Here is a 13,203-nt window from a genome sequence, read left to right as displayed (position 1 = left end):
ATGGAAAGAGCAATGCTTGGCATATCATTTAAGGACAGGAAAACAAACACATGGATAAGACAGAAAACCAAAGTCACTAAAATTGAAATGGGATACTCTGGAAATGTAGCTAGGAGCGATCTTAACAAATGGCACAGAACAATTTTAACCTGGAGACCATACGAACACAAAAGACTCAGAGGCAGACCTCCTATGAGATGGACAGATGATCTGAAACGAACTGCCGGGAAAAATTGGCTACAAGTAGCGTACAACAAAAACAATGGAAAGGAAGACTTGAAGAGGCTTATGTTCAAATGTGGACGTGAATGGCTAGACGAAGAAGAAGAAGAAGAAGAAGAATATTCCGTCCATAAGTGGAAGGTTTGATGCGCCACTGTCGACTAAAAAGTGACTGCATAGTCACAGTATAGGAGGAATAACTATACTGTGGCATAGTGTCCATACGTTTTCTTTTAGGTTCTAGTATTTAAATTGGACGGGATTCTGCAGAAAGGAACCAAATCACAAATTATGTATTTTTCCTATTAAGAGTTTTATAGGTTGTAAAATTCCCCGTAGATACTTGTGCAGAAAAGAACTAAGCCACATACGATATATACCGTCCTCTATGAGCGAAAGAACCAACCAACATTATCATTGCAGCATGACAGCGTTCTGCAGAAAAGATCTATGTGGGTTGGTTTCTTTATGCAAATTCACTTAAGTTATATTTTGCAGAAGGACACCAAGCTACAAAAGTGGATTTTTTTTAAACAACTGTTTTCTTGAATTCACGGGACTTCCAGAACAAATTATTAAATCCCAGTAATTTCATATTAACATTTTCTTAGATTATACGCCTGATTATGTAACTCAATAATGGAAAATAAATGTTTGTTTACTTTGAATTCATTTAAGTTGTTTTGCAGAAGGGAACCAAGCCACAAAAGTGGATTTTTTAAAACTGTTTTTTTGAATTCACGGGTCATCCAGATTTTGGAATCGAACAAATTATTAAATCCCAGTAATTTCATATTAACATTTTTTTATAATATACACCCGATTATGTAACTCAATAATCGAAAATAAATAATATTTTTTAACTTTGAATTCACTTAAGTTATTTTGCAGAAGGGAATTAAGCCACAAAAGTGGATTTTTTTTAAAAGCAACTGTTTTCTTGAATCAAACAGTATGTGTGAAATCAAATCTAATGCATATATTCACGATTTTAATGTTAAACCATGATTATTTTTAATAGAGAATTTTAAATTTTTTCGTAAAGTTTTTGGCTAATATCTCAGTTTTAACAAAGTGTGGTTTGGATCCTTTCTGCAGAATCCCGTCCAATTATAGGTTCTTATCGTGCTTAAAATGATTAGCAAATTTCACCTATACCGGCTCTTAGGGCCGGTTGTTCGAACGCTAATCAACAATGATAACTATCAAATATTTAATTACTGTCACCAAAACTGTCAATGTCAACTTTTATTGGGTTGCTGAAAACATAATTGATTAAAATTATGAGATTAGTTAATCAATTAACATAACAATTATTAACATAATTGATTAAGTAATTTCATATTATGTATTCAGTAACCCAAACAAAGTTGACATTGACAGTTGGTGACAGTAATTAAATCTTTGATAATGATCATTGTTGATTAGCTTTCGAACAACCGGCCCTTAGGGCCGGTTGTTCGAAAGCTAATCAACAATGATCATTATCAAATATTTAATTACTTTCACTAACTGTCAATGTCAACTTTGTTTGGGTTGCTGAAAACATAATATGAAATTATTTAATCAATTATGTTAATAATTGTTAGGTTAATTGATTAACTAATCTCATAATTTTAATCAATTGTGTTTTCAGCAACCCAATAAAAGTTGACATTGACAGTTTTGGTGACAGTAATTAAATATTTGATAGTGATCATTGTTGATTAGCGTTCGAACAACCGGCCCTTAGTGTATTAATTGTAGTGGTAATTATTTGTAAATATATTTGCCAATAATTGAACAAATTTCGTACATTCAGAAATCTGCTACTTTTATGGATTATCAAAAAATACCATCTGAATTCAAAACTCATTTACACAAATTTAAACAAATTTAAAATTAAAACAACGAAAAATAAAAATAAACTTAAATTTGGCTGATTAGATAAAGTATTTGAATATATAAACTCATTTTTTTTAAATATTTTCATGTTAGTACCTTATACGATGCTGCTGATTACCTATAATTTCTTCTTCTGACTCTGTGTGAAACGATAATGATATTGTGGACATAATGAACTGATATAATTTTGAGAGTGTTTCTAAATACGATAAAACTAATGTTAAAATGTCAGTTGCTTCAGTTTGACTGACAAAATTTTGACTGGTCTCACAATTTTGACACCATATTATTTGTCACTATGACATTGCTGCTGAGGTTAGATTTAAATATTATAAACCGGGAGATATTAACAGAAGTTCAACCACGACTTTCTAAGTCCTGCCCTTTGCAATACTGGAAGGTTAGAGAAGGTACTTACAATTTGTGAAAAAATCCACGGGTTTCCTGTGACATTTTTCTGTGAAAATTAGATTTTCCATGAATAAAAAAATTGGGAGTTGCGATGAATTTTTAAGTCCTGCCATATCCATAGAATAACAGGATACTATCTATTTTATAAAGAAAATTTTTTGGGCAGGACGGTCGTAAAAGTACTTAGGGAGTATACGTATATACAAATATGTAATGAAAATAATGAAATTTTCATGATTTTCTAAGTCCTGCCAACTTAATAAATTAATTATATTTATTTCAAAATGACCAAAAAAAATATTGGCATGACGTCACCTAATGTTTAACTGCACTTGTTCCTTGGAAAATTTTGTATAAAATTTTCACTCTGGTTCCGTGATTTTCTAAGTCATAAAATAAATTTTGTTACAAAATAAATAATTTCAGTATACATTATGCAAAATGGCAGGATGTTTAGTTACACCTTTTTTACTATATATAGTTAAAAAATTTGTAAGAAAATTCGTGGAAAATTACACGATTTTCTAAGTCATGCCATTTCGCACATATCTCAAGAAGGTTAATATAAATCTATTTTCAAAGATTCAGGATGGTTGTATAGTTATTTCGTATAAAAAAATTAAATTATCTGTCTGTAAAATTATTTCAGGGTGTTATACAAACATATTCATATCACCACATTTTTCTTGAGTCATACCATGTCGAGTATGCTTAAAAAACACTAATCTAAAACCGTTTACAACTTTACAAATGTCATCAGACCATCTGGTTGGCGGACGACCTCTACTTCGATATGCTTCGTCTAGAAGAAGCATATCGAAGTCTTGTAATTAGTTTCTTTAAAATAGCTGCAGAACGCTTTTATTTGGAAAAACGAAAACTGGTACACTTATTTATCTTCCAGAGGTCAATTGTCAAATGTCAATTATCAATTGTCAATTTTTAGTACCGGTCATAGGGGTCCGTTAGGGTACGGAAACGGATATATTATCGAATAACTTTTGTGTCTAACTTTTAAGCATCTCTGACACTGGATTATTGAATTCTGGAATAGTTTTGTACTAAAAGGTACTTTTGCTTTAACTCAGAAGAATACGCAGTGCAGTGTTCTAGAAAAATCGATGTGAAAAATTTTTCGTTTTTTGGTTTTTTGAGTTTAAAAGAATTTAGAAAAATTCTATTTAGAAAAACGAAAACTGCTACGTTTATTTCTCTTCCAGAGATGAATCGATTTTATCAATTGTGAATTTCTAGTACTGGTCATAGGCCTCCGTCTATTTAAAAGTACGCCCACCAATAAAACGAGTGTGATTCATGTGCCTGAAACTTTTTTATCTTCGAGAGGCCCCACACCAAAGAAACATAAAACATGAAACGTAAAACACGTTTCATGAAAATAAAACACAGCTAAACAAATTGAAGTTCGCACACACAAGAAGCGAGTGTGATTCATGCACATAAAAAATTTTTATCTTGGTGAAATCTGTTTCAGGAAAGAGATCGTGTTGTATTTTTCGGTTTCAGTTTCATTGTTTTGGACAGTTAATTACGTGCATAATATGAATTCCAACCAAGAATTTAATATTGCATTGGTTTCTGTTGTAAAGTAGAACGAAGAGTTGTACAATTATTATAACCTGGAGAGGTACTCGAATAGGTAATGATAAGAAAATATAAGAAAATATCAGTTTTCTTTAAACCAGGACCCAAAATAAAACAATGTAGATGTTTGAATACTCAGTCTATAAAATTATTTAAATTTGGGAAGATGATTACTTAGTTCGTTTTCAACCAAATACGTACTATGATTATGATGTTGGGCAGTAATAAAAAGTTGCCGCAAGAGTAACAACCTCGTCATCATTACTTTCCATTGTTGGCTATACAAATTTTCATTTTGTTTCTTTGATTAGTATATAATATGAAACGGTTTCGTCCTTCACAATTCATTTTGTTTCATGTTTTACGTTTTAAGTTTTACTTCACGTTTCTTTGATCTGCGGCCTCCCTTAGAAAGCAATAAAGGTTTGCCATGACAGCAACGACCTCGTCATAACTTTCCATTGTCGACTATACAAATTTTATTTTTGTTTCTTCGATTAGTATATCACATGAAATCAAATGTTTTTTCACAATTTATTTGTTTCTTATTTCAAGTTTCATGTTTCACGTCTCATCTTTCACGTTTTATGTTATTTTAATCTGCCTTAGGAAGCATTTTCAGATTAGTTGAATTGTGTTAAATTGCCTTAAAATTATTAAATTTATTAATTGCCTTTATTGCAATTATTAATTGCCTTAAAATCAATTTGTTGTTATTAATTTATTTTGTTGCATAGCAATTTTATCCCGCCTTCTTACTTGTTCGAACACAAAATACACACGCATGTAACAGGCGCTGAGTTGCCGCACTCAACTCGTTTTCCTGATACTGTAGGATTGTAGATATTATCCTGATATTGTTTCCTATATTTGATAGCAAAATTTACTAACACTAACAACACCAGAATAAATCGATTTTTAAATACAGCATCTATCTACTTGCAACTTTTTGCATTGTGTTCAGGATAACATCAGGAAAAGGTGTATAATATAAAAATGGGTGGAAATTGCATTTTAGTGCATAACATGCATCCAAAAGTGCATAAACCTGTCAAAATCGGTGTATGAAGGGCAAAATTTTGTTATTTGGGAGGTTTATGGAGTTACGAATACGCAAGCAGAACCGACCTCTGAATCACCTAGTGCCCAGAGTTGCTGCTAAGGCACGCCATCTGGAGTTTCGTGGGATATCGGCAATAAATTTAAAAAAAAACAGAATATTCGATGGTTTTTGGGATGGCCGAACACGAATATGACATTACAACCGACCCTCGGAGCACCTGGTGCCCAGGGTGACTGATCTCGAATTTAAGAGAGTTTTTGGAGGTCGATTTTGATGGCGTATTAATGTTCAGCAACCACAAAACTCTTTGAGAAATCTACTTGCATCACTTTAGTGTCTGAAAGCCTCGAAATTTAAGAATACGGCGTGTATATCAGTCACCCCGAGTACTAGGTAAAGATCTGTTCTAATGTGACATTCTTGTTCAGAAACCCCAAAAACCACCTGAGTAATCTGTCTGTATCAATTTACTGCCGAAATTAATATATAAATATTGTATAGAAAATGCTTAGCAAATAAAAAGGTACCATAAAATATCATTTTATTATAATACTAAAATACAGGGTGTCCCATTTAAGAAAACTCAAAAAATATCATTCCGAGTTTCAAGTTTCAACCAACCCCGTATACTAAAATTAAACATTTTGGTATACTATTAATAACTGACAATAGTAGACTATATTAAAAATCGTTTAAACATAAATTAATAGAAGTTTGGATATCAAATCACTAACAATATGTATAGGGTGTGAATGTTCCTACAAAAGTAAAAAAAAAACGTAATTATATTTTAAACTACCTCGTATAATATTTCAAAACACTATATTTTATTAAAGAGAACATCGAGTAGAATCCAAAAATGTAAAAATATACAGGGTATTCCATTTAAAAAAACATAAAGTTTTGTCACCCTGTGAAAACGGGTAGCCCTGTATATTAGAAAATACTGTTAAATTATAGTCCTATCTGTGGCACATGTTTTACCTAAATAACTTTTTTCGTATATCTTACGACAAACGAGTAATTGGACTAGCCCACACTAATGCCCCACCCTGTATACAAAATAACCATAAAACCATCCTGCCTCTTTGTATATACACTTATATTAAGATTCTTGAAACATGTGCAAAATGGCATGACTTAGAAAATCGTTGACTTTTTCACGAATTTTCTTACAAATCTAGGACTCCTGCCGTCTTACAAGAACCGTTTAACCTTCCTGCCGAGTACCGAAAAGGTATTGATTGCATTTGAGTATTATAACTTTTTAAAGGCAGGACTTAGAAAATCACGGAATCAGGGTGAGAATTTTCCGCAGAATTTTCCAAGGGACAAGTATACTTAAACATTAGGAGACGTCATGCCAATATTTTTTTGATCATTTTGAAATAAATATGTTTAGTTTATTAAGTTGGCAGGACTTAGAAAATCATGAAAATTTCATTATTTTCATTACATATTTGTATATATGTATACTCCCTAAGTACTTTTGCGACCGTCCTGCCCAAAAAATTTTCTTCATAAAATCGATAGTATCCTGTCTATCTACGGATATGGCAGGACTTAGAAATTCATCGCAAAACCCTATTTTTATTTTTTGGGAAAATCTAATTTTTACAGGAAAATGTCACAGGAAATTTGTGGATGTTTCCACAGATTGTAATTACATCGTCTACCCTTCCAGTATTGCAAAAGGCAGGACTTAGAAAATCGTGGCTGAACTTCTGTATAATATCTCCCAGTCTATTATATTAAGGCTTTTTCTATGATATTTCAGTTATGGGCCATTCCACCACGAACATACGCCTGTGTTGGATTATTTCGACAACGAATATTTTACCGTGCAACATAAGAAGTGCGAAAGTAAATGGCGATAATAATTATTCCAATAAACAACAATGTAATTTGCAATTTACTTTCGTTCTTCTTATTTTGTACAGTAAAATATTCGTTGTCGAAGTAATCCAAAACAGGCTTATGTTCGTGGAATAGGGTATAGTACATCTTTCACGGTTTATGCTGTAAATTTTAAAGAACCGCTTGAATTGATATGAAATTTGGCATACGCATAGCTAACATGTCAAAGAAAAAAGTGATATTGTGTCGATGTGTGCTTTTGCCATGGGGGTGAGTTTCACCCCTTCTCGGGGGTGAAAAATATATGTCCAAAATAAGTCCGGAAATGGATAAATTGACTAATTTTAAGTAACTTTGGTTCCATAGAGTTTTTTCGCCAATTGAACACTTTTAGAGTTATTTGTGAGTGAATATGTTCATTTTTCACATCTCCAAAGACTAACACACATCTTCAATAGAACAGCCAAGAAATACAATATGATAATATCAGCAGAAAAAACCAAATGTATGAAAACATTTTAAATACCCACTACGATGTAAAATCGAAATTGATGGGAAAATAATAAAGCAGGAAGCAAGGTTTAGATATCTGGGAATAGATATAGCCAGTTAAGAGATGTTGAAGAGGAAGTACGACAACAAAGCTTAAAAGCAAGTAAAGCGGCGGGATCTCTTAATGATACAATCTGGAAGAACAAACACCTAAGACAAGACACAAAAGCAAAAATCTATAAAGCAGCCATTAGACTTATATTAACATACACGGCGGAGACAAGACCTGACACATCTAAAATCTAAAACGAGACGACTAGTCGTCACTACTAGAAACAACAGAGATGAAAATACTCCGACGAATATCAGGAAAAAGTCTGTTGGATAGGGAGAGAAGCGAAAACATAAGAAGATCATGCAATATAGAAGACATAAATGGATGGGTGACAAAACAGAGACAGGAGTGGAACGAACACATTAGTAGAATGGCAAATATAATTATTAGTATAATGGCAGATAGTACGAATAACACGAGATGAGTCACCAAATAAACGAAGAAGTATTGGCAGACCAAGAAAATGATGGTTCGATAACTTAAATAATTTAGGAGGCTAACATTGAAGAATAAACAGGCTTTAAAGCTTACATACAAGAAGGAAGAAGAAGAAGAGTTTTTTCGCCAATTCAACACTTCTCGAGTCATTTACGAGTGAATATGTTCATTTTTTAACAAAATAACTACGTTTTTAGACGGTTTTTCGCAAACAATTAAAAAAATTCAAAAAGTAGGTATTTATTTCATAAAAATGTGCTTAGCAAAAATATAGCCTGTAGAAGAGTAAAAAAATGGTGTACGCATAAGGCCTCTAGACCTAGTAGAACCAGAGTTATAGCTAATGAAAAATAGGTTCATATTCGCTAAATTCCAAATAGAATTTGCAACGTGAAATATCAAAAAAATGAAGCAATTTTTGGGGAAAACTCATGACAACTTTTTTAAAGTGTTTATAAAAACTTTACTTCTGTTTTTATAAAAAAAGTTTCTAGCATCAAATGTAATAAGTTACGCTCAAAATAAAGTTGGTCCCTTTTGTTTTGGCAAAAAAAATTCGGGAAGATCACCCCCTAATTAGCAACTGGAATAAAATTAATCGTTACCGCTTCACAAGTTATTTTACTTATGTTGTGTTTATATGATCTGTAAGTTTTATCGACTCAAAGTGCTTATTTTTGAAGAAAATTGGTTTTAAACTAAAATTTTTAAAATTTTTAATATTGAAAAAATGCTTTTTTTTCAAAATAACTTATAAATTGTTTAAAAATCTTAAAGCTTAAAAATCTCAAAAAATAAAAAAGTTGGCTTTGCTTTTCTGAATATTTTGTAATTTTTTTGTTCTCCTGTAAGACAAAAATTGGATAAGATTTGATGTTTCTAGCATATACTCGTGATTAGTGACTCGTGACAAGCCTTTTTACTACAACCCTTTCAAAAATAAGGACTTTGAACCGATGAAACTTACAGATCATATATGAACGAATACACGAGAAAAGAAACTTGTAAAGTGGTAACGATTAAGTTCATTTGAGATGCTAATTAGGAGGTGATTTTCCCGATTTTTTACCAAAAAAAAAGGACTAACCTTATTTTGAGCGCAACTAGTTAATTTTTGATGCTAGAAATTTTTTTATAAAACAAAATAAAGCTTTTTTTAAACACTTTAAAAATGTTGTAATGAGTTTATCCTAAAAAGTGCTTCATTTTTTTGGTTATTTCACGTAATAATATTAGATTTGAAATTTGATGAATATGAACCTATTTTTCAGTGGCTATTGACTTTGCTTTGCTATTAAATTTGATATACTCCACCTATGATTTCTTAAACTAAACGTCAATTCGCTATGAGTTTCGCCGGTAGCGCTCTCTCGCGGTTTGAGACTTGTACTTTTCTTATAAAATTGGTGTAGGTCAAATATTGCAGAACGAGAAAAAAAGATATTGATCGAGACAAACACAAATTTTGAACTGAAGTATTATTGTACACTAATTACTGAACGAACACACTGAATTAATAATAAAAATAGGTATGTTTTTGATTTTGTTCATTATAATTATAATATTTAATATATAAGTTCCTGCGACTGGATGACTACTTACGCAAGAGGTCATTGAGAAAAAGAAGAAATGTATGTGAAATTTAAAGGTTACCTCTGTTTTTATTGGCTGTGAGTTTCGTCGGTAGCACTCTCTCGCGGTTTGAAACTTATACTTTTCTGGTAAAATTGTTCAAATTCAATGCACAAAAATGCCACTAACACCGCTGGCGAAATAGTTATTAAGGTACCAAGGGTATTATAAGGATAATAACGCTTGAGGTCAATGGTGTATTTACCGAGGGCCTTCTGCCCGAGGGATATACGTTGACCGAAACCGTTATTATTATAATACCCGTAATGCCTTCAACGTTTAATATCCGACTAAATTATTCTTTATATGTGAAAAATTTTATTGAATTTTGAATTAGTTAATTTTCAAATAGGTACATTTACTAGTAACAGTAGTAACGTAATTGTGGTAACCATAGTTTTACTTATGTTGGTATTTGTCAACTTGACATTATCTAAGTCATTATTTAAATTTAATACCCAATGGCGTTATTTTTCAAAATACCGCCCTAGGGCGTTATATCGTACTTAACAGACTTCGAAATAATGTCATTATTTGTCAAATAATATACCAGTCGGACATTAACTATTTAATGTCTAACTGTCATTTCTATTTTCATCTAAATGTTTAACTGTCAAGTTGACAAATAACAACCTAAGTTAAACTATAACAACAATTACGTTACGACTGTTGCTGGCTTATTTGAAAACTACTTAATTTAAAATTCATTCAAATTTTTTGCATATATAAAAAATAATTTAGTCGGACATTAATCGTTGAAGGCAGCACGGGTATTATAGATTATAACGCTTTCGGTCAACGTATATCCCTCGATCCAAAGGCCCTCGGTATATACACCATTGACTTCAAACGTTTTTATCCTTATAATCCTCTACTCATTGGCTCACGGGCGCATATGAAATGCCTCCCGAAGAAGGGTGTCTTACCTGTCGCTAAAATGGTCACATACGAATTGCCTCCCAAGGTCTAAATAAATTACATTTAATTAATAAATTAATTCATTTTATTGTAGGTATTTATTTGAAATTGTATAATTATATCAATAAAATTATTAACGTTAGGATGGGGTCAGTAGAAATAAGAATTATACTTGGAATGAAAACTTTCGCATGGATTTGTGGTTCTTTGTAAGGATGGAGAGTGCTCAGCCCAAAGACGTGGAGGAAATATCGAATTTTCAGAATTATGCATTAACTGCATTAAGAATTGAAAAAATCAAAATATATAGTACCTATTTAAATTATGATTTGGCAACATTGTATAATAGTATTATTTCACGTGTAATTTAACATTTAATAGTTTGCATGAAAGTAATGTTTATATTTTGTAGCTGTCGCTAACCATTTCAGATGAAAGTTGGCATACCTAATTTAAGCAATACACTATTTTGAATTTATTTAGGTATAATACACTCACCAGCAAAATTAACCGCCCACCTTAAAAATTAGTCATTTTTGATGTCTCGACTTTCCTAAACCTGTTGTCCGATTTAAGTTATTTTTTAATATATTATATATACATAGCCTTTTTTAGCCTTTAGCAATATCTCTGTAATAATATTGTTGCTAAACAGGTAAATTCTCATTGTGTACCGGGTATATCAATCAAACTGTGTTTTTTCTCAAAGTTCGCATCAATCTGTGGAATATTCTAGCATTTACAAATTCTGAAATTAAAACCCAACTACAGCCTCATGTTTTCTCAACATTCAGTTTTCAAAATGATTCGCTTATGTTGGACCATAAAAAAGTTAGGTACCTATATTAACATATAGCCATGTTTTTCATCAATACAGGGCGTTTTTAAATAAATATGGCAAACTTAAAGTGATAATTTTGCATAAAAAATAATGACAATTTATTTATTGCTCCAAAGCCGGTTGAGAAATGCCGGATATACCTATACGGTTTTAGATCAATAAATAAATCGTCAGTTTGTAAAAAAAATTTCAACACCTTCTATGTCGGAAACGAAGCATTTGCGGACATACCTTTATAAAGGAAGCTATCATTATTTTTCCATGCAGAATTACCCCTTAAAGTTTGATATACTTATTTAAACACAGCCTGTATTGATGAAAAAATGAGAATTTACCTGGTTAGCAACAATGTTATTACAGCAATATTGTTAAAGAATAAGGCTATAAACATATTAAAAAATCAATTAAATCGGGCAACAGGTTTAGGAGATTCGAGACATCAAACATGACCCATTTTTAAGGTGGGTGGTTAATTTTGCCGGTGAGTGTATATAGCAGTTTAAATTAAATTATATATTAACATTAGAAAATAATGAGTTGGTATACCGACTATTGTATAAACATATTTTAGATATTAAACTTCAATAATTGTAATTGTAAAAATATAGAGTAAGTATTTCTTGTAAATTGTTATATGTTAAAAGAAAAAAGAAAAGAAAAAAAAATATAAATAAAAAAAATAAAAAGGAGAAAGAAAAAATATAAAAAAATATATAAAAAAATAATAGAACAAAATATAATAATTAAAAAATATAATAAAAAAATATGTACATAAAAATGAATGACGAACTTGGAAAGTCCATAGTAAAAAGCTTTCGAATGAAGTAGAGGGCTAAAGAAGAAAAGAAGAATGTTGCAGTTTTTACTGTGGAACTCTGAGAACATCATTTAGAAAAAAATAAATAAAAAAAATATAATATAAAAAATTATTAAAAGAAATACAAAAATAATTATTTATTAATAGAATTATTTATTAGAGATTAATATTAGTATTAGTTTTAGGATAAGATACGAAAAAATGACTAATAAAATCAAAAATAGTAAAATTGGCGAATGGATTTAGTGTCCGCAGTCATATAAACCCAAACAAACAACAAAAGGTGGGTGGTTAATTTTGCCGGTGAGTGTATATAGTAGTATTACTAGATTTAATTAAAACAACATACTATATGCTTACCGATTAAGTTATTTGTTGATCCATAACTTTTAATAGAGGAATATTTTTATATATCGTACACATGCAGTCGTAAACTTTCATGGTTAGCAAATATTTATCTACAGAAATATCTAGCTTGTTTCTATAAATACCCTTTGGCCAACTTGTATTTGTGTAAAGAATATACGTAATAACATCTAATGAACTTTAAAATCTACTTCTAAAAAATATATTTTATTTTTTTATACGATTACCTGGTGAAAGTAAGTTTTCAAAGTTGTAAATATTAAATTTTTTTAAACATGAATATCATCATCATCATCATCATGGTGCTACAGCCCTTAGAGGGCCTCGACCTTCTCAAGCGTTCTACGCCATTCTGTTCTGTCCCTTGCCTGCACTTTCCAGTTGCCGACTCCGGAGTCAGCAAATATGAATATATTCAATACAAAAAATTGGATGTGAGAAAGCCCGAATTTAATTAGCAATGAAGAATTTTTAGTCTAAGATCCCACTGAAAAATGTCTCGTTCATAACATTAAAATCACATTGTTATAAAAATTTAAGAATAG

At 31.0% G+C, this 13,203-nt stretch overlaps 1 protein-coding gene across 3 annotated transcripts in view; it reads right to left on the bottom strand.

Moving 5' to 3' along the window:
* LOC114343742 (RING finger protein 145-like) overlaps positions 1 to 12,739 on the bottom strand; it is a 76,518-nt gene extending 63,779 nt beyond the window's left edge. Inside the window, exon 1 of one of the 3 annotated variants that reach the window (XM_028294597.2) lies at positions 12,653 to 12,739. Coding sequence is in view for 1 of the 3 variants with exons in the window: in XM_028294585.2 (XP_028150386.1) it covers positions 2,225 to 2,276 (52 nt within the window). In the remaining 2 variants the exon portion in view is untranslated. Of the gene's footprint in view, positions 1 to 2,202; positions 2,361 to 12,652 lie in introns of those variants that run through there. The other 2 variants (XM_028294591.2, XM_028294585.2) reach the window with 2 other exon arrangements.
* Positions 12,740 to 13,203: the final 464 nt, after the last annotated feature.

The sequence above is a fragment of the Diabrotica virgifera genome, chromosome 2, assembly GCF_917563875.1.
Source record: "Diabrotica virgifera virgifera chromosome 2, PGI_DIABVI_V3a".
NCBI lineage: Eukaryota > Metazoa > Arthropoda > Insecta > Coleoptera > Chrysomelidae > Diabrotica > Diabrotica virgifera.
Note: the sequence above shows the minus strand (reverse complement) of the source record. Positions and strands in the feature narration are given on the sequence as shown.